At 37.8% G+C, this 23,440-nt stretch overlaps 1 protein-coding gene across 2 annotated transcripts in view; it reads left to right on the top strand.

Annotated features, from left to right (window-relative positions):
• Positions 1-1,105: 1,105 nt before the first annotated feature.
• FBXO3 (F-box protein 3) overlaps positions 1,106-23,440 on the top strand; it is a 28,827-nt gene continuing 6,492 nt past the window's right edge. The window contains exons 1-8 of one of the 2 annotated variants that reach the window (XM_004682936.1): positions 1,106-1,230; positions 5,557-5,646; positions 7,097-7,260; positions 14,824-14,938; positions 16,697-16,901; positions 17,910-17,955; positions 21,965-22,049; positions 22,824-22,946. In XM_004682936.1, the coding sequence (XP_004682993.1) occupies positions 1,127-1,230; positions 5,557-5,646; positions 7,097-7,260; positions 14,824-14,938; positions 16,697-16,901; positions 17,910-17,955; positions 21,965-22,049; positions 22,824-22,946 (932 nt within the window). In that variant the 5' untranslated portion in view covers positions 1,106-1,126. The remainder of the gene's footprint in view (positions 1,231-5,556; positions 5,647-7,096; positions 7,261-14,823; positions 14,939-16,696; positions 16,902-17,909; positions 17,956-21,964; positions 22,050-22,823; positions 22,947-23,440) is intronic. The other variant, XM_012725700.1, reaches the window with a different exon arrangement.

Below are 23,440 nucleotides of genomic sequence, written 5' to 3' on the forward strand. Positions count from 1 at the left end.
TATCAGTCAAGCACGATGCCCTAACAGTGTCATTGCCATTCTTATACCACTTGAGGGGAGGCATAGTTTTTAGTGCTTTCTCTCCATAAGCCTGTTTTAGAGCAAACAGGCTTACAGGATTCATTGCTAACTAGTTCATCCTCTCAAGTCCAGTAAAATATGAGAGACCCATGGACTCTCCAAAGCCTCTTAACACCACATTGCCTCTAGAAAAGAAGTAGTGTATTCCTCAGCTCACAATCCATGAAATTTTTCCCACCCCCACTTTAACCCCACCTTGACAAAACAGAAGTGGCAATTTTATGGCTCAGTTACGCCCACTGGGGGAGGGGACGGTCTCACCTCCCATATTAAACCTTGAATTCTCTCCCCAACAAATCCACTTCCTATGCTTTTTGCACAGCCCTAAGACTGAAAAATAGCCGTAACGACCAAATAGAGGGAGAGCAGCCCATCCCCAGATTCAGTCTATAGGCACTTTCAGTTGCGCTGGGGTTGAATTTACACCCCTCTACGATTATTTTTCCAGTTTGGGAGAAGAGCTTTTCGCCGACACATCTGACTGATTCCCAACTCTGTTCTTACTGCAGGAACACGACTTGAATTGTCCCATTGGGTGCGAGGGACAAGCGGGACAAGGAAGGAGGGAGGGAAACGGCAGGTTTCTGGGTGGCAAAAACGAAAAGAAGCTGTAGATTGGGGTCCAAGGACAGAAAGGACTCTGAGATTTGAAGCCAGGCGCTGCGGACATCCACTGCTAAAATTCCGCAGGAGGGGCTATAGACCCAGGCAATGGATTTGGGACAAAGACTGAGAAGGGTTCCGGGCTGGTCCTATAGGAGAGCACTCAGCAGATACGAGCCGGACCTGACCGCAGCCCGCAGAGCTCACGCAGCTAGGCAGAACCGATATCCGAGAAGCTGAAGGTTCGGAAGGCGCTGGTGCCCGGCTCCAGGGGCAGGTGGGCGGAGCCTTCCCAGGAGTCACCCCCCCCGGACCCGCCCAGTGGGCGGGGCCGTCCCGGCGGTTACATAACAAACCTGCGAGAGCCGCTGGGGAGCAAACTCGGGCGGTGGCGGCGGGGGGCGGGCCCGGGGCGGGGCCAGGCCTGCACCGGCCAGGCAAGATGGCGACCATGGAGACCGAGTCGGTGTCGCTGACTCTAGAATCGCTGCCCACCGATCCCCTGCTCCTCATCTTATCCTTCTTGGACTACCGGGACCTAATCAAGTAATGGGACGACGCTCTTGACAGGGGTGGTATAATGGGGGCGAGGAGGTGGTGTGGCTGGAGGAAAGGAGGCCCATTCTAGCCAACAGGACCCGGACTCCCGCGTCAGCCAGAAGGTGACGCCAGGGCCGACCTGATCCTGCAGAACCACCCCGGGCCGGAGCGAGACGCGGGCGGAAAGTGCCGCGCCCTGAGGTCTTCCTCCTGTCCAGGGCTCTGGCCTGTGGAGCGACGAGAGTCCTGGAGGCCCTGGAGGGAAGGGGGTGGTTGGGGGGTCGCGAAGCTGCTTCACCCTGGCGCTCCCCACTGCGCCCCGCCGATCCCCGCGCCCGTCGGCTCGGCGGAACTCCAGCGGGTATGGCCCAACACTAGACACTTTGGAAAAGCTCCTTTCCAAGGCGAGCGCTCCTCTCTGCATGGGCCCCGGGCCTTCGGAGTCCAGCGCTTGAGCGGGCAGGTGTGGCGCGGGAGAGAAAACAACCGCGAGACCTCCTGACCCCCAGGTGCGACTTCCGGTACATTAGTATCGTTGTCGGGGAGCTTTCGGATATCTGTGACTGATAATTGTTTATGGTTGATAATTGTTTCGCTTCAGCCTTCCTCTTCATGGTTGCATGTTGGATTTTGTGTTTTGGTACTGACTTCCGGTGGTAAGATACAGGTGACTGTCTTCTTTCCTTGGGATTTCACGTGTTGCGAGTTATCTGTTCCAAAAATAAACACCGGTTGCTGGTTAGAGTAGTTAAATGCCCAGTTTTTTCCAGCGCTTGGAACTGTCTGGTTTGATGGAAGAAATGGCGTTGTTTACACCTTTGACAGTTGGTGGCATGGCTCTTTTGCCACCTCGTGTATTTGCAGAGGCAGTGAAATTGCCCTCTTCGGGATGCATAGGCGAGATTTGTTTTTGGTATTAACCATGGGATTTTAGCCACTTGGTGGTTGTGCCGTGTTGCCAGGTATTCTTTTGGAGATACAGAATTCTTGGAGTTACTGACAGCTCTTGATTGGTCTAGCTAAGTGATGACAGAGGACAGCTCCAGTTTTTTTTTGCTCCTATTTATGTACTTATAACACTCTTATTTTTCTAGAAAATATTTTTTTCCCTACTCAGACCTGTATTGATGCAGAGAAATAAAAGTTTCTTTTCTTTGGGAAAGGCTGTTCCAACTGCAGGCAGTTTTCATCTGAAATATTCTGTTGCTGTAGACACCAAATACCCTTTTGGTCTCTGGGCTACATTGCTACAAGAATCATCTTTCTAAGACAGATAGGCTATCATTGCCCTTCAAAACCTTTGATGTCGCTTGTTGTTTACAACTATACACTTCTGGGAGCATTTAAAGCACCCTTATTATTTAGAACAGTCTTCTTCACCTAAATCAAAACTCTATCAGCATATCATACACTTGTGTTTTTTTGTTCCCGCACCTGAAGCTCTTGACCCTGGAATGCTTTGCCTCTTCTCAACCTGGTAAGGTGGAATTCCTTTAAGATCACTTTTCCTGATTTCTCTCTCTACCTTGCTGTGCAGCGTTCATTTGTCAGGCTAGATAGATTGTACACTTCTTGAATGTAAAGCTTTTATTTATCTTTTTATTCATCATTTAGTCAACAAGTTTTTTTTTTTTTTTTTTTGAGTGCCTGCTGTATGCCAACCTATTAAATGTTAGGGATACAGTAGTGAGCAAGAGATAAGGCCCCTTTAGTGGTGCTTATAATCTAGAAAGCAAGATGAGAGAAACAAATCATAATTATAAGAGGTCCTACTGGCTGTGAAGGAAATAAACCAACTGTTTTTTGTTAAGGAATGAGGAAGGATTGATTTAATTTGGAAGGAGTTGCTATAGATGAAGGACAGCACAGTCGAGTCCTGGCAGGGGCAAGTATATTCAGAAGCTGGTGGCCATTGCAGGAGCTAGAAGACTAGAGTTGCAGGAGATGGGAAGTGACTCACAGGCAGAATGGTTTGAGAAGAGACTGGTGAGATCATATTGGACTATAGGAGCCAACGTGAGAAGGTCAGGTTTTATTTTAAATACTTCAGGTAGTAGTCAAAGTTTTGAACAGAAATGACATAGTTCCATCCATAAATCGTTGTGAAAGTAAACTGATACTACACTTGATTGTAGCCAAAAGACTGAGAAGTGATGCATGAAAGTAATCTGAGTTGAATAGTGTCAGTCAGGGTTCTTGAGAGAAAAAGAACCAATATGGTGTGAGTGTGGTGTGTTGCAGACACATCAATATAAGGTTTTGGGTCATGAATGATGGAGACTGACAAGTTCTATGATCCGCCACCTGCAAGGCAGAGCCTCAAGAATGTCATTGGTATAATTGAAAGGGCTTAGAGCTGGAGTGCCAACGTTCCAGATTTCAGTCTGAATATCAGGATCTGAAGTCCTGAGAACCGAGGGCACTAAGGGCGGAGGAGAAGCTCAGCTCATTCAGACAGGGCGCAAATTCAGCAAGCTTTTTGTTTTAAGTAGTTCCTCAGGGGCCTGGGTAATGTCCATCCATGTGGGGGAGCTCATCTGTTTAACTAGTCTACAAATTCTGATGCTAATCTTTTTCAGAAACACTCTCACAGCACGCCTGCCCTGAAATGCTTATTGGCCTAGGCACATAATATACACATCACAAATACTTCAGAATTTCATTCATAGAAAAGTTTCTAGTATACTACAACTTCTTTCTTGTGTCATGCAACCATCTTTACCAAAGGCCTAGTCCTTTGCTAAGCCCTTGGTTTGGAACACATATTTGCTGAACTGGTTTGGGTTGATTGGATTAGTCTGCTGGTATCATTGTATATCAGCTGCAGTGTTTGAACCTGAGATTGCATGATGTCTTCTGTTTCAGATTTTGGTGTTGTATTCTATTCATCGTGTGTGTGTGTGTGTGTGTGTGTGTGTGTATGTGAACACTACTCATTCGTAACCCTCTGCATATCAGAATTAGTTTGTACTTTTTAAACACGCAGGCTTTAGGTACACATCTCAGCCCCAAGCCAACTGAGTCAGAATGTCTGCAACAGTAATTTTCAGCTTTAATGTGCATCAAAGTCACCTTTGCTTATTCCAGAGATTCTTTCATGTTAATTAACTCTTGGGACAGTGGAAGGAAAGAGATCAAGAAAAGAGGGAATGGACTCTCAATTCACAAAACTGAAGGGATTCCTATTTTTTGCAAACATTTGGGCATCTTTTGAATTTTTCAGAAAAGAGTGAGCATGATGTTTTTGTAAAATCTGAAAACCAAAGGCTATTCTGTTTGCCATCGATTTTAACATGTTCCAGTCGTGTCCTTGACAAACCCTATGTGATTAAGATTATATTTATTGATTAGTTATTATCCATGTGAGATCTTTGAAAACTTACTTTCTGTAACTTGTGATTCCTCTTAAAAGGATAGAAATCTATTTTCCTAATCTTAGGTTTATTCTTTTTGCAAGTCATTTATGTTGGATAGGATTTGTAGGACTGGAGTACTATTTTATTAGAAATCTCTAAATAGCTAGAAAATTATATGCATACAAGAATTGGGGTACAGGCCAGAGTGTGTGGGGGGGTGAGAGGATTTACCAGAGAAAAGAGTGGGGAGCAGAACAAGCAGCTCAACTGAAATATACTGCCGAGGGGAACAGCAGGCAGGTCAGGAGAGATCTGCTGTGCCATGTGGGTCACTTCCCTGACCAGGGATTGAACTCGTGCTGCAGTGGCTTTGGACAGCTTTACTGTGCTGTGCTTTAACCTGTTGTACCACCAGGGAGCCTACGGTCGTATTTTTAAGCAGCTGCTACTAATTTGAATAGCTATAGATACTGAATCAGAACTGTTATGAATCACACACCTTCTATAGGTGGGCTTGCCAGTTGTTATAATTAAAAGTTGTTTGGGACTGCAATATTTCGTTAAGAAAAAATTTTAGAAATTTTATTTGTTATAAAATTTCTCATAGATCTTAAGAAAAATTGCTTTGTTTATACCAGAATGGTATTTATTCCTACATGTAGAAATAATGTATCAGTAACATAGGAAAGCTCTTTGATTTGAAATTAATTTGAGTGGATTATGTTTTATAAAGTTGCATATGAAAGTTACAGTGGTAGAGTTTTGGGTAGTTATTTGGGGAGTTATTTTTCTTAAAAAAGTTAAGACTTCACTACTCATATGCTAACATTGTTAAATAAGTTTTAGAAGCTGTGCTTTATAATTATAAAGACAGAAAATAGAGGTAAAAATAAAGCTTATCATTGAATATTTTCATCTTTATTTTAAAATTGCTTTCTTATTTCCTTTTACTACCTGTGAATCTGGTTACTGCCAGTTGTTGCTATGTCAGTCGAAGACTTAGCCAGCTATCAAGTCATGATCCACTGTGGAGAAGACATTGCAAAAAATACTGGCTGATATCTGAGTGAGTATTCAGAGTATGCATTCTTGACATGTGGCTTTTAGCTTCTATAATGCTAGTTTGTCTTGACTCTCCCTCTAACTCCTGTCTCTTTATTTCCTTTGATGGTTCCTGTGTCTGATAGTGAACACCAGTGAATAGTGGTGTTCCCCAAGCTGATATCCTTGGTCCAGGCCCTTATGAATTCTCCTGCATGCACTACTGTGGCTTCCTGTGAATACTTGTGTGCTCCTAACTCCCAAGCTTAAATGTCTGTCCCTGACCACTGAGCTCCAGACTTGTTCGCACAATGATCTACTTGACCTTTCTGTGAACAAGGGTTCACTGAATTCAATAAATGTTACTTACTTTGACAGAATAAAAGTATAGATGACAGAAGGTAGGAGTTCAGAAAAGGTGAAAGAAAGGATAGGAATGCTAATACTGTTTTTTTTTTTTTTTAGTTGATGTAGTCAGGTAGTAATAAATTTGGTGAAGCAAGAAGGAAAGGATTAAGTATATTATTTAAAGCTGTAAACTATTCCACAAAACTAAAGGTTAATTCCTGAGCTATGAAACATTGGGAGGGGGGAGATAGGAAGGGAATTCCAAAGGTTGCTTTATCCTCATCTTTCACTTTGGTGTATTGGTAGATAGAGGCGAAGCTGACAAATGAATAGCTAACACATGTAGAATTATAGAAACAATTCAGAAATAACTAGTTTCCTTTGGGCTTAGATCCCTTAAATCTACCACTCCTGTGCCACCACCGTAATTCTACTCTTTTAATTCCCTGTTAAAATGCTTAAGTGTCTCTCCATTCCCAACAGGGTCAGGCCCAAGATCGCTAGTAGGTTAGCTGAAGGTCTTTGGGACTGCCTTAACTAATATCACATCTAACTTAAATTTGCTCACCACTTTTTCTCCTTGGTTATGTATATTTTTGAAGGCACAGAAAGAAGGTGGTCATTTTTCCCGTGTCCTTAGTGGCTAAGTGGACACTCAATACATATTTGTGGAATTGTGTAAAATAGAAATGTTGAATCATGTGATTGCTTTGAATCTGTTTCTCCAGCTAGTCCAGTGTAGACAAACTAGATTAATATAATTCCATTAGACCTAAATATTGTCTAAACTAGAAAAGCCACATATATATTTTAAAATTTTATGCTTGTTTTTAGATGTAAGCTGAGATTTATACTCCATGTACTAGTCACATTATTTTTATCAGAGACTAGAGAAGTTGAAAAAAGAGGTGGAAAGTAAGAAAGGTGACTCTTAATTCCACTTTGCTGGCAATAACACCTATTAAGTTTTTTGATGTATCATTTTTTGCAATATAGTACTCATTTGTGGCTAAAATAAAAGAAAGAGAAGGTGAAAATAACATCCACAATAAGTATATTGGTAAGTATCTAAAGTATACACTAATTTTATATCAATAGATTTTAATCTCTTTTCCCCATCTATTTAGGGATGAGAAAAACCAGAAGAATCAGTGTTGGAAATCTCTCTTCATAGATACTTACTCTGATGTAGGAAGATACATTGACCATTATGCTGCTATTAAAAAGGCCTGGGATGATCTCAAGAAATACTTAGAACCCAGATGTCCTCGGATGGTTTTATCTTTGAAAGGTACTGGGAATGCAATCTCCCTGCCTCCATTTTAGTTACCATGACATAAATAGGTTAGTTTAAATAACTTTGGGTCTCTCTCATTGATGTTAATCTTGGTTGATCCAGCATTATCTGTACCACTCAATTTGCCAAATTACCACCTATATTGCTAAAAAGATCCCTTGAGGTAGTAGCTACCTAATTTTGTGTGAGAACCCACACTTAAGAAAAATTAACTCTTTCATTATTATACTTGTTTTTATATAAAGAAATGTATTGCTAAGATTGCTTAAAGATAACTTGTGACTTATTTTGTATGTGTGTTTTCTTTCTAAAGTGGGTGTTTTGTTGTTTTTGCATAATTGAGAAACTGCCTGCTATTATCAGCTATACTCCTGTTTTTAGTACAAGTGAAAGTTTGCTTGATGGTTTAATATTTGGAAACTGAAGAATTGGATCTTTCGGAATATGAGTAGCATAACAGAGTAAGGAAAACTTTCGTCCCTGCTTTGACATTTATAGAATAGTGAAAAGTAACATTTGAACTGAGGTCTGACTCCTAAAACCTTTGTTCTTGGGTCCTCCCTGGTAGTGCAACAGGTTAGGATGCAGCACTACAAGCTGACCACAGCTGCTTCAGTGTGAGTTCAATCTCCTGCCCTGGAGGTGACCTGCATGGCATGGCAGTCTTCTCCTGACCTGCCCACTGCTCCTCTCAGCAGTGTACTTTGTCAGTCTGCCTGTTCTGCTCCCCACTGTCTCTGGGGAATCCTCTCACTGCCCCTGCACCTCTGGCCTGTACCTGAGTTCTGTATGCATAAAAAAATCAATCTTTGGAAAAAAAGAAATAAAAAAAAAACCTGTGTTCTTTCTGCTACACTATCATTGTCCAATTTTGGCAAGAAATATTAACAAACTAGTTCCCATTAATTTCATTTATTACTTTATGTCCAAGAAAGTGCAGAAATAGATATGTTGCTTTTTATCTGCTTTAGTTTCCATTTCTTCATAAAATGAGTTTTATACAAATTTTGGTATTATTAAGCTGAAATTGGGATCACTTCTCAGATGTATTCCTTTTGTACTAAAGTCTCTTTTGAAACAGCATTCCTTTTACATTTCATAAATTCCTCTAGAAGTTTTCATTCTATACAAATGTGAAATTCATAGAAATCATGATTGTATGACCAGTTACTTAAAACTCAATTGCTCTAAGGTATAAAAAAGAATGACTTGGCAGAGAGGATAGAGCTTTGAAAGAAATAATATTTCAATAATTTTAGTGGTTACTTTTCTAATATCGTACACTTAGTGTAGATTAAATAATTCCAAAAAGAAGATAATTCTGAAAATGAGTGGTGGTGATAATAGTGGTGGTCAGCACTAAGCTAAGTACTATGTATTACTCCATTTAATTCGCCAAAATTCTGTGAGGTACTTAATTACTATTCTCGTTTTATAGGTGAACAGCCTAAGACATAAAAAAACTAAATTATTTGCCATCAAGCAAAAGGCAGAGTCAGGATATAATAATAATTCTGACTCGAAAATTATGCTGACTTTTTTTTTTAAGATTTATTTATTTATGCATACAAGAACTGGGGTATATGCCAGAGTTCTGGTGGGTGAGAGGATTTACCAGAGACAGAGTGGGGAGCAGAACAGGCCGACTGATGAAGTACACTGCTGAGGGGAACAGCGGGCAGGTCAGGAAAGGTCTGTGGCACCATGTAGGTTAGTTTCCTGGCCAGTGTGATTGAACTCCTGCTGCAGTGGCTTCGGAGAGCTTCATAGTGCTTTAACCCATTGCACCAGGGAGGGTTGTAGAATTATGGCCTTAACAGCAGTTAAAAGGAGAAAGAATATTTTGTTTAGAATTTCTTAGATTTTTAGAGAGCTAATCCAATATTAAGGTGTTTGGAATGTGAGAATGTACCAAAGAAGGAAGAAGCTAAGAATACATGGTAGCTTCTCTCTTTTTCTGTTTCTTTGCACTCAACTTGTTATTCCCAGGCTCCTTGCTCACATTCTTTATCTAGTAGTTGAAGGTGAGGTTGTCAAGGAACTCCTGACAGCCTTGTTTTATTTCCAGGTGCCAGTTCTCTTGGACTTTGCCATAAGTTGGGAGTAAGGTAAAGATTGCCATCTATAATAGAATACTGAGTTTTAGGAACCTACATACTCACCTCAGGGACCATAGTCCCTGACTCATTTTCAAAAGTTATAGAAATTACAGAGAAGGAAAACTGAGAGCACTTAGACTTCCTACCAGTTTCTCTAGTGGTGTATTATGTATTTTGAAATGACATGTCTGCCTTATGTGTTGGCTTAGTTTTAGAATTGGAAGGTACCTTAGGGATCATTCTGACCAGGGTTTGGCAAATATTTTTCTTTAAATGACCAGATAGTAAATATATTAGGCTTTGAGAGACAGGTGATATCTGTCACAACTATGCAGCTCTGCTATACTGTAGGAAAGCAGCCACAGACAGTCTGGAAACAAAAGGGTGTGGCAGTGGTCCAAGAAAACTTTACCAGATCAGGCAGTAGGTTGTAGTTTGCCAATCCCTGACTTTATTTTTTACCTCACTGCCCATTTTACAAGTGAAGGAACGTGCTGAGAGAGTTCAGGTGACATAGGCATGTCCTGTAGCTAATAAAGGAGAGAGAGAATTCTAACTTAGATTTCTTGACACCTAGTAACGTTTTCACGCTTCCTCATGTGAGCAGGCTAGAGGGCAAGGGAAGAAAATGAACTTTATTAAACACATGAAGCTTATCTAATCCTTACTAGATTTCTCTCAGGTAAGTGGTATTACCCCCCATTTCTTAGGAGAGGAAACGGGATTAAAGGGACAAAATAATTTACCAGAGATTAATAGCAAGTGGTACAGGTGAGGTTTGAACCTGTTCTGATACCCAAATTCTAATGTAGCAGGATGTCTCTCTAAACCTTGTTTTTACTGTATTATAAACATACATTTCATTCTCTTTTCTCTTTTGCCATGTTTGTTTTTACTTTTTTTTCTGTCTGGCTGTCTCTCCAAGAAATTCTTAGTTTCTTAATGTTTTATGTTAAATGTCTAGTATGTAGCTGTAACTACTTTCCTCATGCAACTTCTGGTTCAGGCGGCCATTCAGCTCGTTCTCTTTTGTATTCAACTTAAAAAAAACTTATATAGTAATTTTAGATTATCAGAAAGTTGCAGACATAGTACAGAGAGTCCCTATATACCCCTCACCCAGTTCCAGTTTCCACTAGTGTATTTCCCTGTGGGACATTTGTCAGAACTAAAGTCTTCATTGGCACATGGCACTAAATTCCAGGCTTTATTTGTATTTCACCAGATTTTCCACAAATGTCCTTTATCCAAACCAGAATACCAAATGGCATCTAGTTGTCTTGTCTCTTAATGTCTCTGGTCTGTGGTAGGTTCTTAGTCTCTGTCTTCCGTAACCTTAACAGTTTGAAGGAGTACTGGTCAGATATTTTGTATACTGCCACTCCACATAATTTTGTCTGAAGTGTTATTCATGATGAGACTATGAGTTTTTAGAAAGATTATCACAAAGGTGAAGTTCCCCTCTCATTACAGGTCTAGGGGTAGGTAATATCTATACATGCTATCACTAGTGATATTAACTAACATGCAGAAACTTGCACAGGTCATAAGTGTGCAACTTAGTGAATCATCACAGTGTGAACATGCCCATGGTAACCCTCCCGATCAAGAAGACCAGTAATTATCTGTACCTAGGAACCTTCCCTCTTTCTGAGGTAACTACTTTCCTGGTTGCTATTGTCACTAAATAGCTTTCTCTCTTTCTGAACTTATATACATTGCATAAGTATGCATTTTGTGTGAATTATTTCTATTTTGTTTATGATATTCAAGTGTGTTATGTGTAACAATAGTTTGTTCATTTTTGTTGCAGTATGGTATTTCATTATATATCACAATGATATATTCTACTGTTGATAGATATTTGGGTTATTTCTAGTTTCTTGGCTATTAGAAATAATGCTGTAAATTTTATATCTCGGATTGTTTGCTAGGTTGTAGAAAATACTTATTTCAAACTTTGAAAGGTAATGTTGATTTTCCAAAGTAGTTCTACCACTTTATACTCCTACCAGCACCTTAATGTTGTCATTCTTTTTATTTCAGTCTTTCTAAGTGGGTTTATAGTGGTGGTTTTAATTTACATTTTCCTGAGGACATATAGTAGTAGTTTTATTTCTAGTATTCTGATCCTTACAAGCCTTTTTTTTTCTTGCTTTACTGCACTAGGGAGGATATTTTGTACAGTATGGCATAGAAAATTTTAGTGAACATCCTTTCTGATAGCAAAATGAAAGCTTTCAGCATTTCTTCTTTAAAGAAGTTGTTTGCTGTAGGTTTTTTTGAGATACCTCTCTATCAAATTGAAGGAAATCCCGTCTGTTTCTACTTTGGGAAAATATTTGCTTTTGTGTTTTAAATAGATAATGGTTATCAAATGCCTTTCCAACTTTGTGATTATCCTGTGATTTTTGTACTTCATTCTGTTAATTTTCGCTGAATTACATTGATTTTTCTGAATGTTAAACCAACTTTGCACTCCTAAAGTAAACTTAACTTTGGTTGTAATTATATTACCCTTTTCATGTATTGTTGGATTTGATTTGCTATTATTTGGTTAGGGTTTTTACATCTGTGTTCATGAGAGAGTTTGGCCTGTAATTTTCCTTTCTTGCAATGTTCTTGTCAGGTTTTGGTATCAAGATGATGCTGACCTTGTAAAGCGAGTTGGGAAGTGTTGCCTCTTTTTCTGTCCCCTGGAAGAGTTTATGTAAGCTTGGTCTTATTTCTTGCTTAAATGATTAGTAGAATGTACCAGTGAAGCCATTCAATCCTGGAGTTCTCATTGTGAGAAGGTTTTTAATTAAGGATTCAATTTCTTTATTAGATGTAGGACTAGTCTTATGTCGTTTTGATTAAGTTATGTTGTTCTGGGAAACTATCCACTTCATTTTTCCAATTTACTGCATTAAGTTTTTCTTAATATTCTCTTATCTTTGTCACTTTTGTTGTATCTATAGTGAGCTCACATTTCCCCTTCTGATAATATGTGTGGTTTCTCTTTGTTATTCCTCATCAGTCTTGCTAGTTAGGGGCCAATTAGTTTTTCAGTCTTTTCAAAGAACTGGCTTTTGCCTTTGTCAGTATCTCTATGTGCATTCCTTATTTCCTTAAATTCTTTTGAATTTACTGACACTTTTTCTTGACTTACGATATTTACTTAAGATCATAAATTTTCAGCCTTTTATTTTTTATGCATTCAGGGTTATAAATTTCCCTCTAAACATAGCATTAGATTGATCACATACATTTTAATATATTTTCATGAACATGCACTTAGAAATATTTTCTGATTTCTTTTTCTTCTTTGACCCATGGGCTATATAGAAATGTATCGTTTTTATTTCCAAACAATTTTTGGTTATCTTTTTGATATAATTTTTATTTTAATTCTGCTTTCGTCAGAAAATAAACTTTATACGAGTTTAGTTATTTAAAATGGTTGTAATTTGTTCTGGGTTTCAACATACAATCTGTCTTGAAAAATGTTCCATATACACTTGAAAACAGTGTTTGTTTTACCATGGTTAGATTTACTACTATGGTAACAAAAATTGTTAATCTCCAGATCTTCTGCACCCTTATTGATTTTTTTTTGGGGGGGGCGGGGGTCTACTCTTCCTGTAGTTATTAGAAGTAGTATGTTAAAATCTCTCACTGTGGTAAGCAAAATTTTGATAGTTCCCAAGATTCCCACCCAGTTGTACATCTCAGTATAATAATATACTGAGTATAACTGTACTGTGGATAAAACTGATTTTAGTCTTATTGTTAGGTCATATTAAATAACAAAGTAAAGAGGGTTGGCAGGTTAGCAGATGTAATAAAGGTCTAAAATTAGTTAAATCTGAATTAACCATTAATAAAAAGGGAAATCATTCTGAGGAGGCTTGACCTAAATATACAAATCCTTAAAAGGAACCCTGCAGGCCCCTCCAGAAGTTGGAGAGGTTTGAAGTAGGGTTATCTCCCCTAGTGACTCTGAAGAAGGAAACTGTCATTTGGGAAGGACTGGAATTATATATTCTCCTGTAACTCCCTTTCTTAACTCTAACTTACCAAGTGAGTACTCCAGAAATTAAGACATCCATCTATGATTTAATTAAAATCTAGTATGTGTTAGTATTTTTACCACTTCTCGGATTTAAAAAAAACTTTAGAATACTTTTAACTCTAATTACCTCTCCCTGTCTTTGTTGTTATGTTATAGTTTTTGTGATTTTAATTGTCAACATATTTTATATCCCTAAAAACATTATTTTACATGTTGATATTATTATTTAGATTTCCCTCCATATTTACCTTTTCTGGTTGCCTTTCATTTCTTCCTGCATCTTCATTCTTCCATTTGTAATAATTTTTCTTTTGCCTAAAGATTTTCTTTTGTAGTTTTCTTTAAATGGGGGAGAGTTTTTCTGAAATTTTTGCCTAAAAACATATTTAATTCATCTTCAGTTTTAATGTACATCGTATAATTCTATAGCCAGTAGATTTTTTCAGCACTTTATAAGATACCATTCTTCTGGCTTCTGTTGTTTCTGTTGAGAATTTAGCAGTTTTCCTGTTATTCCTTTGAGGGCGATTCTGTGCCCTTTCCCCTTTCTAGCTGCTTTTAAGATTTCTCTCTGTCTTTGATTTCAGTGATTTTCCAGTGATGTGTATATATGGGATTTTCTGGTAATTATTCTCCACAGAGTTTATAGTGCTTCTTAAATCTATGGTTTGATGTTTTCGTCAATTTTGGAAAATTCTCTCAAACCTGTGGTACCATGAAAAGTTTTGCTTAACTTTTCAGCCTCCTGTTTACCCCCCTACCTCCCCCTCAAATTCCCCATTTATTGAGGTTCTCCAAAAGCCTTGAAACCAATTTCTCGTTATTTAGTTTTCCTACTTGTTCTCAGTAAGAGGTTTGGTACATTGCTGGAAGTGAGCCCTTCTTTCAGTTTTGTAATTACTCCCCCCTCTTTCAAACTAGAATATATGGCAAACTTGCAAATAAACAAAATTTAAGTTTTAATGGCTCCTCACACATGAACCAACACCTATGTCCTGTATTTCCCTTTAAGATATTTATTCAGACTGTTGTACAACATAGAGAACTTTTTTTATATATACATAACTATATTAGGTTAAGTAAAATTAGATATACCCTAAAATTAGTGTTGTACTGTGAAAGAACTATTGTGGATCTCATCAGTACATACTGTTCCCTATCTTACTTAATGCCAGTGCTTTCTCTGTTGAGAGGAAAGAGGAATTAACTTGCTCAGTACTCTACAGGTCAGAGCCAGTCCAAAATGATGTAACGTTTCTCTGAATTTTCAGTTCATTTTCCTGTATTTCAATGTATTTTGAATACATACACTTGCTTTAATATTGTTTCACTGGTTAGATCATATTTCTTAGATTTAAGGCTTATGGCTTCTTCATATTTTACTCTTCTGTGTGTGAACTGCAGAGGGTGCCCGAGAAGAAGACCTCGATGCTGTGGAAGCTCAAATTGGTTGCAAACTACCTGATGATTATCGATGTTCATATCGCATCCACAATGGACAGAAGTTAGTGGTTCCTGGGTAAGGTGTTCACTGTTTTGGTTATTTTTAATGTACAAGTAATTTTCTAGAATGAAGATAAATTGTATTTGTAGCTACTCTTTTTTTTTTTCTTTTTGTGTAGAAGCACTGGGGTGTAGGTCAGGGGTGCAGGGGGTGGGGGAGAGGATACACCAGAGATTAGAATACGTAACAGAACAGAAGGATTTATTGAAATACACTGCTAAGGGGAGCAGTGGGCAAGACAGGAGAGGTCTGCTGTGCCGTATGTGAGTTAATTCTCTGGCCAGGATCAAACTCAAGCCACAAAGGTGTTAGTGCAGGGACTTAACTGTACGCCACCAGGGAGGCCCTGTAGTTACTCTTAACAGGTTACAGACTTATGAAAATTCCCACTTATACTAATCTACAAGATAAAATATACACCTTAAATTTTATTTTAGCAAAATAAATAGAGCTCATAAGAGCATGTCCACCAAAACATTCTCTTTACTTTAAAATGAAAGCTGGTAAGGAGTGGGAGAGGGGCTGGTTATGAGACAGAGCATTTGTATAGAGGTTACTTTAACTGAAACTGTTCAGAGCTCTTGAAGTGTTTATCCTGTCAGGGGACGGATAAATTGATTTTGGAGAGCTTAATGACAGTTCCATCCACCGCACATGTAAAAAAGCAGTCATTTATTCAGAGTGCTATGCACTAAAGGAAATTTAGTTTTGTCTTATTCAAGTGTAACTGAATGGCCTATTTTAACTAAAAGATGTAATTCATTGTGGAACCTCTTGGTCCACAGTAGCTGTCAAATTCACCCACAGCTTTAAGAGCTATGTGATTTGAATGGGTTGGTGCCTTTTGTTCTTTACGAAATTAAGCTATTTTAGAGACTTTGTACTTGTGAAACCGTAATAAGAAGTCAGGGAGAACTTTGTGTCATTCTTACTGGAACCTGGTGTGTGCAGGTGGGAGTGTGTCTGTATGCAGAACCATATGAGGTGGTATTTTCAGATCAGATTGAGTATAGGGAATCTTGGAGATCATACTATGATTACAAGGTAGTATTCAAATATTAAATATTATATAGTTAGGGCTAGATAAAACATTACTGGCTGTTTTTTTCCCCTAGGCTATTTGCATATCAAATGGAAACATGATAACATTGAAAATTGTCATAGTTCAAGAGCAAACAACAGAGAAGTTTATGAAAAGTTGCCAGAATTAATATAACAAAGAGTTTATGAATTACAACAGAGTAATTTTTATCTTTCCACAGCCTGACTAGTAGGCTTATTATGGTGGGAATCTCATCAAGGGCCGGTGACACCAGGGTCCTTGCGTTCATGCAGTGAGGTGAATTTAGACCACACGCATCCCAAGTTTATGAAAATTTGGAAGAGATTTAGGCCGATTTACATTTATAATGCCTGGTATGATAGAGCAAGTTAAAGGTTGTATCTAGGTAAAGATATCAGAGAATATAAACTTTTAAACAATTATATGTATCTATAGCAAAGCACTGGCAAATCAAGGCAAGATAGACTCAAGAACAATGAAATTATTTTTCTTGTAAATAAAAGGCTGACATTTAGACATTTAAGCTTTTAACTTAAATCAGAACCTTATCACTCAGGAGTTTGAATTTCATATAAATTGTAGTAGTTGGTGTATTAGAATTGACATACTAATCAGTTTTTATAAAGATGTTAGTGTGTAATTTTTCATCAAAAAGATGAAGCACAGCTGTTTGGCATTGCAATTGATTAAGTTTTTGCATTTGTTCTCAGGCTGCTGGGAAGTATGGCGCTGTCTAATCACTACCGTTCTGAGGATTTGTTAGACGTGGACACAGCTGCTGGAGGCTTTCAGCAGAGACAGGGACTGAAATACTGTCTCCCTTTAACATTTTGCATACATACTGGGTTGAGTCAGTACATAGCAGTGGAAGCTGCAGAGGGCCGAAACAAAAATGAAGTTTTCTACCAATGTCCAGTAAGTAGGAAGTTGTTTAAGTGTGACTTTAAAAATGATGCGTTCTGATGAATGTGTAAGTGTGTTATGTTAGGAATTTTAGGTTTGTACAGGTTGTAGAAGATTATAGACCTATCATACTAGAAGGCTAATGTCCCAACATAGTGGCACAGAGTACCCAGAGAGAAGTTGATTAGTGGATCAACTGTGCAAACTATTGTAAATATAAGGGAAAGCTGTTATTTCTGTTAAGGCATTTTAAATTAAAGGAAACTAATTTTAAAATTTAGCTTTTGAATGTTACTTGATTCAAATTGTAAGTGCAGTAGAAACTTCTTACACTTTTCTTCAGTATGTATGAGGTATTGAAAAATCTAGATACTTTTTAGGAGGTCTTATTAGCTAAGATTTTAGTGACAACATTTATGTGGTTTCATTCTTTTTCAGTTCTCAGCAGCTCCTCAATTGCAGAGTCTGCTTATATTTTTGCATAGATGAGCACTTTTAACTCAAAAGAGGAAATGAAAATACCTTTTACAGTTAATGAGCCACGATTATATAACATTTGAAATGTTTAAAGGATTTTTATAGCAATATTTATCTAAATAATCTTTTTTTATTTTCATTTTTGGCTGTTAATTGCTATTAGGTTGTAGGAGTGTGACTAAGTGAATCCATTTACTGAGAAAAGTGGCAAACCTAGGATTGACTGAATATAAAACCTTTTTCCTAGAATAGGCCATATGTTACCTTAACTTTGTTTTATTGAAGTATAATTTTTAGCTTATTGTAATAGTAATAATAGAGCCTTTTAACTTATTGAGAAGTGCCTGTCACTCTTCTAAAGATTGTATGGAAAGACTCTAAATATAGAAATCATTAAGAGCAGGAACAGAAAGTGTAGTAATGACCAGGGATTGGTTAGAATACTTAAATTATTTTTATCTGCTCTGCCATGTCTCCAAATAAGGATACAGATAATGAACAATCAGAAACCAAGTAAAATGTGTTTTCTTTTTTTTCACCTAGGACCAAATGGCTCGGAATCCAGCTGCTATTGACATGTTTATTATAGGTAAAAAGTCTTTCTTTCTACTAATACTTGGTCAAAAAAATTAAGTTAGTAAAAATTTATCATTTCCTTGGCCAGCTAGGCTCTCAAAGACTAAATCCTGTACTTTGTTTGAATTTGGTCTCTGGAAAAAGATGTGCCCTATACTATCTTATGCTATTAGGACTCTACTATAGAACAATAAAATGTATAGAATTGTTATGAGTATGTATATAGTTTCCTCACAAATAACATACACTTTCCATCAATTCTAGCAAGACATAATTGGAGATATAGATATGTAAAACAATTTTTTTTGCATATAAGAACTGGGGTATAGGCCAGAGGTGCAGGGGTGGTGACAGGATTCACCAGAGACAGAGTGGGGAGCAGAACAGGCAGATCTACTGAAATACACTGCTGAGGAGAGCAGCGGGTAAGACAGGAGAGGTCTGCTGCGCCATGTGGGTCAGCTCTCCAGCCAGGGATGGGACTTGTGCCTCAGTGGCTGGTGACAGCTTGATAGCTCTGAGACTTTTGATCCCTGCATCACAGGGAGGCCCACAAATTAAACTTTTTCTCATTTGGTCCCAATGCTATAGTAAAATACTTACATGTATTACTGGAAACCTCAAGACAGCCATTTTCAGAGTTGAGTATACATAAGACTTCATAAACTCTTTAGCACTAGTTTTTATTGGATTTATAAGGATATTTCTCAAAAATTTTGAGGATCACTAATCTGTATACAAGCTCATCTCATCCCTTTGCTATTCATCTAGTCTTATTTAATTCACTTTAAGAAAAACTTTCTTATTATTCATGCCTGCTTTTTTCTATTTTTCTAAAATGCCTGCTTTTTAAAGATATTTCTGACATATATCAAACATCTCTATATAGTAATATCCAGTAGTAAAGGGGCTTTGCAGGCTGAGGTTCCTAATTGGAACTGCAAACAGAGTGTAAGTCTCCATTTGTTCTTTACTGTGACACCTTCCAAGGTTGTGGTATATTTCACAATATCAAGACGCTTTCACGCCTAAGTAGTAAGTGTTAAAAAGCTTTCAAATTTAGTCCATGGCTGATTCACGTGGTCTGTGGTTTCCAGGTATACACCCTCTGGGGATTTTGCCCCTGCTCATTGCCTCTGCTCTTTGTCCTCCCTTAGCACATACTTTCAGAGATAATCATTATGGCTCCAGTACACTGGTGTTCCTCTTGATATACTGGAACGCTGCCTGAGCTCACAGATAAGCTGCTGGTTAGACTCTGTGAGTTTCTTACCCTCAATTTGGTGTTGGTCTGACTTGATACGGAATGGATACAACTATTGCAGGGGGCAAAGGTAGATAATAACGCTCTGGAGTTGGAGGAAAAGCAAAAGATTTGAAATACACTGAGAAGAGATCAAGGGAGCAGTTAGCACTGGGAGGAAAAAGAGAAAACGGTTCCCTTGGTTAAACCTCAATACCACCAAAGAAATTCCAAGTTACAGAGTTTCTACCTTAGAATGTTTACATTATAATCTTGACTTGGCTAAGTTTGACTTTTTTAGAACTTTTGATAAAACAGAAGACAGAATCACCTGGTGATAGTGCCTTATTAGTAGATATTTAAGAAAACTGGAATCTATGTTCAGATAAAGTTTAGTAGTGAAAGTTTCAAATAAATTTTATCTTAATATATTTATTTAATGCAGTATATTAAAAATGTTTAAACATGTGACAATAGCCACATTTCATGTGCTCAGTGACCATGTGTGGCCAGTGGGTACCAAACTGGATAGTGCAGACCTGGGCTGACTGTTTTACTTCATGCTAGAACTTTTCTATCTTTTGCTTATCATTTTTCCCATTTTTATGGAAATATAATTGACATACATCACTGTATACAAGGTGTATAGCTCTTTATCTAAGAACTCTTAGGATTCATATTGTAACAACTTTATATATGTGTGTGTATCGTAAAACAGCGGTAACTATTCATCATGTGGTATATTACATCTTAAAGAACTTGTTTTGATATATAGTAAAGTAAGGTGTATTAAAATGCACTATGTGAATTTCCTTTTTTGTAAGCTATAAAATTTTTTTTCATATACTGTTTTATTCCATAAAATATATAGGGAATTGTTTTCTATAGGCTCTTTTAATATCGTACCCAAAGTAGATAGAAACAAGTGATCATTTGTATGCAATAGCATTTAATGAATAAAGGGTCAGAATGGGCCATTCCTGAATCAGCTTATAATCTACTTTCTTTCAAGTTATACTTCTATTTATTTATTTAAGATTTATTTATTTATGCATACAAGAACTAGGGTACAGGCTAAAGGCATAAGGGATCAGAGGATTCACTAGAGACAGAGTGGGGAGCAGCGGGCAAAATAGGAGAGGTCTGCTGCACCAAATGGGTCACCTTCCTAGCTAAGGGTTGTTCGTGCTGCAGTGACTGCAGATAACTATATAGTGCTGCGCTTTAACCTGTTGCACCACCAGGGAGGGCCCTCAAGTGATGCTTTAAAATTTTTAAAGTTGCGTACTCTCACACTCCAGCTTAAATTCTATTTTCTTTGAAGATCTATTTTTAATTTTTTATGCACATAGAACTTGGATATAGGCCAGAGGTGCAGGAAGGGGTGTGTGGGAAAGGATTCACCAAACTGAACATTAGTTAAGGGGCTAGTACGTGTTAGGCACTGAAATGTATTAATAGTAGATAGTCGGGGTCTGAGGAAGTTATATTATATTGTGGGAGGTGCAAAATAATTCCTGTATTTTGAGTATTTTTTTGAGTATTTGATCAAGTATTTTCATCAATTCATACTTGTTATTGATCTAGTCACTAACTAGATCGTGGATATATGGTCTAAACTAGTGGTCTAGACTGTTCTAGTCATTCCTTTCTGCTTTGAGCTAGTCACTGACAATATGTAGGGCCTCTGCCCTCTGTGCATTTGAATATATACTGATGCAACAGGACTACTTTGGGATTGGCCTGATGCCCAGAACGCCAAAGTGCCATACCCCCGTTAGCTATCCAGACTGAGTCTGGCTTCTGCCAGAATTTTGTTTATGATTCAGGATGTACCAGGACCAGGGACATACCCAGGTTTTCTGAGAATAAGTGCTGATATATTTCCTTGGCATAGATGTATCTCTTTTGTTCTGTGGTTTTAGAAATTATAGAATAGTGCTTACATTACTGTAGCAGACAAATTAAAAATTTCTAATTGGGCCCTCCCTGGTGGTGCAGCAGGTTGGAGCACTGCACTGCGAAGCTAAGCCAAGCCCTGGCCACTTTAGTACAAGTTCGATCCCCAGCCCCGGAGGTGATTCACAGGATGCAGCAGACCTCTCCTGTTTTACCCACTGCGCTCTTCAGCAGTTTACTTTGTCCATCTGCCTGTTCTGCTCTCCACTCTGTTTCTGTGAATCCTCTTGCCACCTCTGCACGTCTGGCCTGTACCCCATTTCTGTATGAGTAAATAAATAAAATCTTAAAAACAAAATTTCTGATCTATTATAAGTGTAAAAAAAATTAAGTATGAAAAGTATTGTGGGGCCCTCCCCGGTGACACAACAGGTTAAAGCCCAGCACTATGAAGCTATCGCAGCCACTGCAGCAGGAGCTCAAGCCCCAGTCGGGGAGCTGAGCCACATGGCGAGGCAGACCTCTCCTGTTCCACCCACTGTTCCCCTCAGCAGTGCATTTCAGTACATCTTCCTGTTCTGCTCCCCACTCTGTCTCTGGTGAATCCTCTTACCAGATACCCCAATTCTGTATGCATAAATAAATAAATCTTAAAAAAATAAGTACTTTGAAGGTAGTTGGATTGCCTAGCAAGTTGGTTGTCAATTAGATAGAATTGAAAATAGAAATTGATCTGATAAAGGGCTAACAGAACTACCTGTAAGTATTTCTAGTTTTAGTATCACATCTTAAGTATAGACAATTCTAATGATTTTGCCTTGTCTCCTGAATAGGCTTTACAAAAATAATTTGTCTTTTTTCTCCCCTTCCTGGTTTACAGGTGCTACTTTTACTGATTGGTTTACTTCTTACGTCAACAATGTCGTATCAGGTGGCTTTCCTATCATCAGAGACCAAATTTTCAGGTATTTTACTAGGGGTTTTGGATAAATCAGAAAAACTATCAGATTTTTTTCTGATCCACATCAGAGATAAAATTTATTCTCTTTGAAGCCCAAATATACAAATAATTGGTCAGTATTTTTCTTACCTTGAAGAAGAGAAAAAACTGATTTTGAGTTAGCAGGTATGGCTTTATGGTAGTTATATACTTTCTTTTTGGGGAAAAAAAAAGCTATTTACGAATTAGTAGATTTACTGAAGCAAGTTACTCATTAACTGTTACTCCTGGCAAATATTATTCTATTCTATAATATTTAACTGGGACATGCAAATATTAGCTGTAATATAGGTTCACAGTGTTCTGGTTGGCAAAAATGATAGATTAATTATACATTATAGGCCTTTAGAATAGCTAAAAATGTATCTTTATTGTCAAAGCCACTGTGTATAGCTCAATTTTCAGATATTCCTGGTTTTCAAATGTCCCAGAAGTTTCCTTAACTTTGAAAGTGGAATGAACTCTTCATTTCCATATTAAGTACTGATCTATTATTTATTTAAACCACTGGTCATTGAACATTGACTTCTGTTATTGCTGACCCAGATTCTTCAAGGTTTTCCACTTTGTAACTTCTAGTTTTCCAAGCTTATTAGGAATATACTTTGAGGATCTCAAATGGGATTTAAGATTCTTATCCTAAAATAAAATACAAACTATTTTGTACTGTATTTTAAAATCTTTTTTAAAGAATTAAACTTAGTTGATTAAAAATGTTTCATTTTTTAAATTACCTTAGATATGTTCATGATCCAGAGTGTGTAGCAACAACTGGGGATATTACAGTTTCAGTTTCCACATCATTCCTGCCTGAACTGAGCTCTGTGCATCCACCCCACTATTTCTTCACATACCGAATCAGGTGAGAATTTTCCATGGGATGACCTGTCAATTAATAGTGGGCTATATCCTAGGGATGTGTTGTTGCTTATTTGAAATGACATTTAAAATACATTTTGAAAGGGAGCTTCTTGCTGAAGTATGGAGGAAGGTGAACAATGACATTTTCTACATAAGATATAAAGTACGTTGAGTTTATATTAACCTTTAAGATTGATTTCTTTCAATAAACTAAAGTATTGTTCCAGGTATAAGTGATACAGCTAAGTTATAGTCATCGTGAAAGTTCTATATTAGAGTTGCAGTGCATTAGAGAAGTTGCCCAATTGCCTTAGATAAAGCCAGGCAGTTTATATTCTGGCCTGTCTCTATTCAGTTAAAAGTCTCAGAAATAATTGAGCACTGTTTGTATATTAGACCTGACACTAAACATTGGATTTGGTTAAATAAACAAATACTAGTAAGGACTCTTTATTTAGAGAATAACTTGCTACAACATCAGGTCAACTCATTGCT

This window comes from Condylura cristata, unplaced genomic scaffold, assembly GCF_000260355.1.
Source record: "Condylura cristata isolate star-nosed mole 26May11 unplaced genomic scaffold, ConCri1.0 scaffold00015, whole genome shotgun sequence".
NCBI lineage: Eukaryota > Metazoa > Chordata > Mammalia > Eulipotyphla > Talpidae > Condylura > Condylura cristata.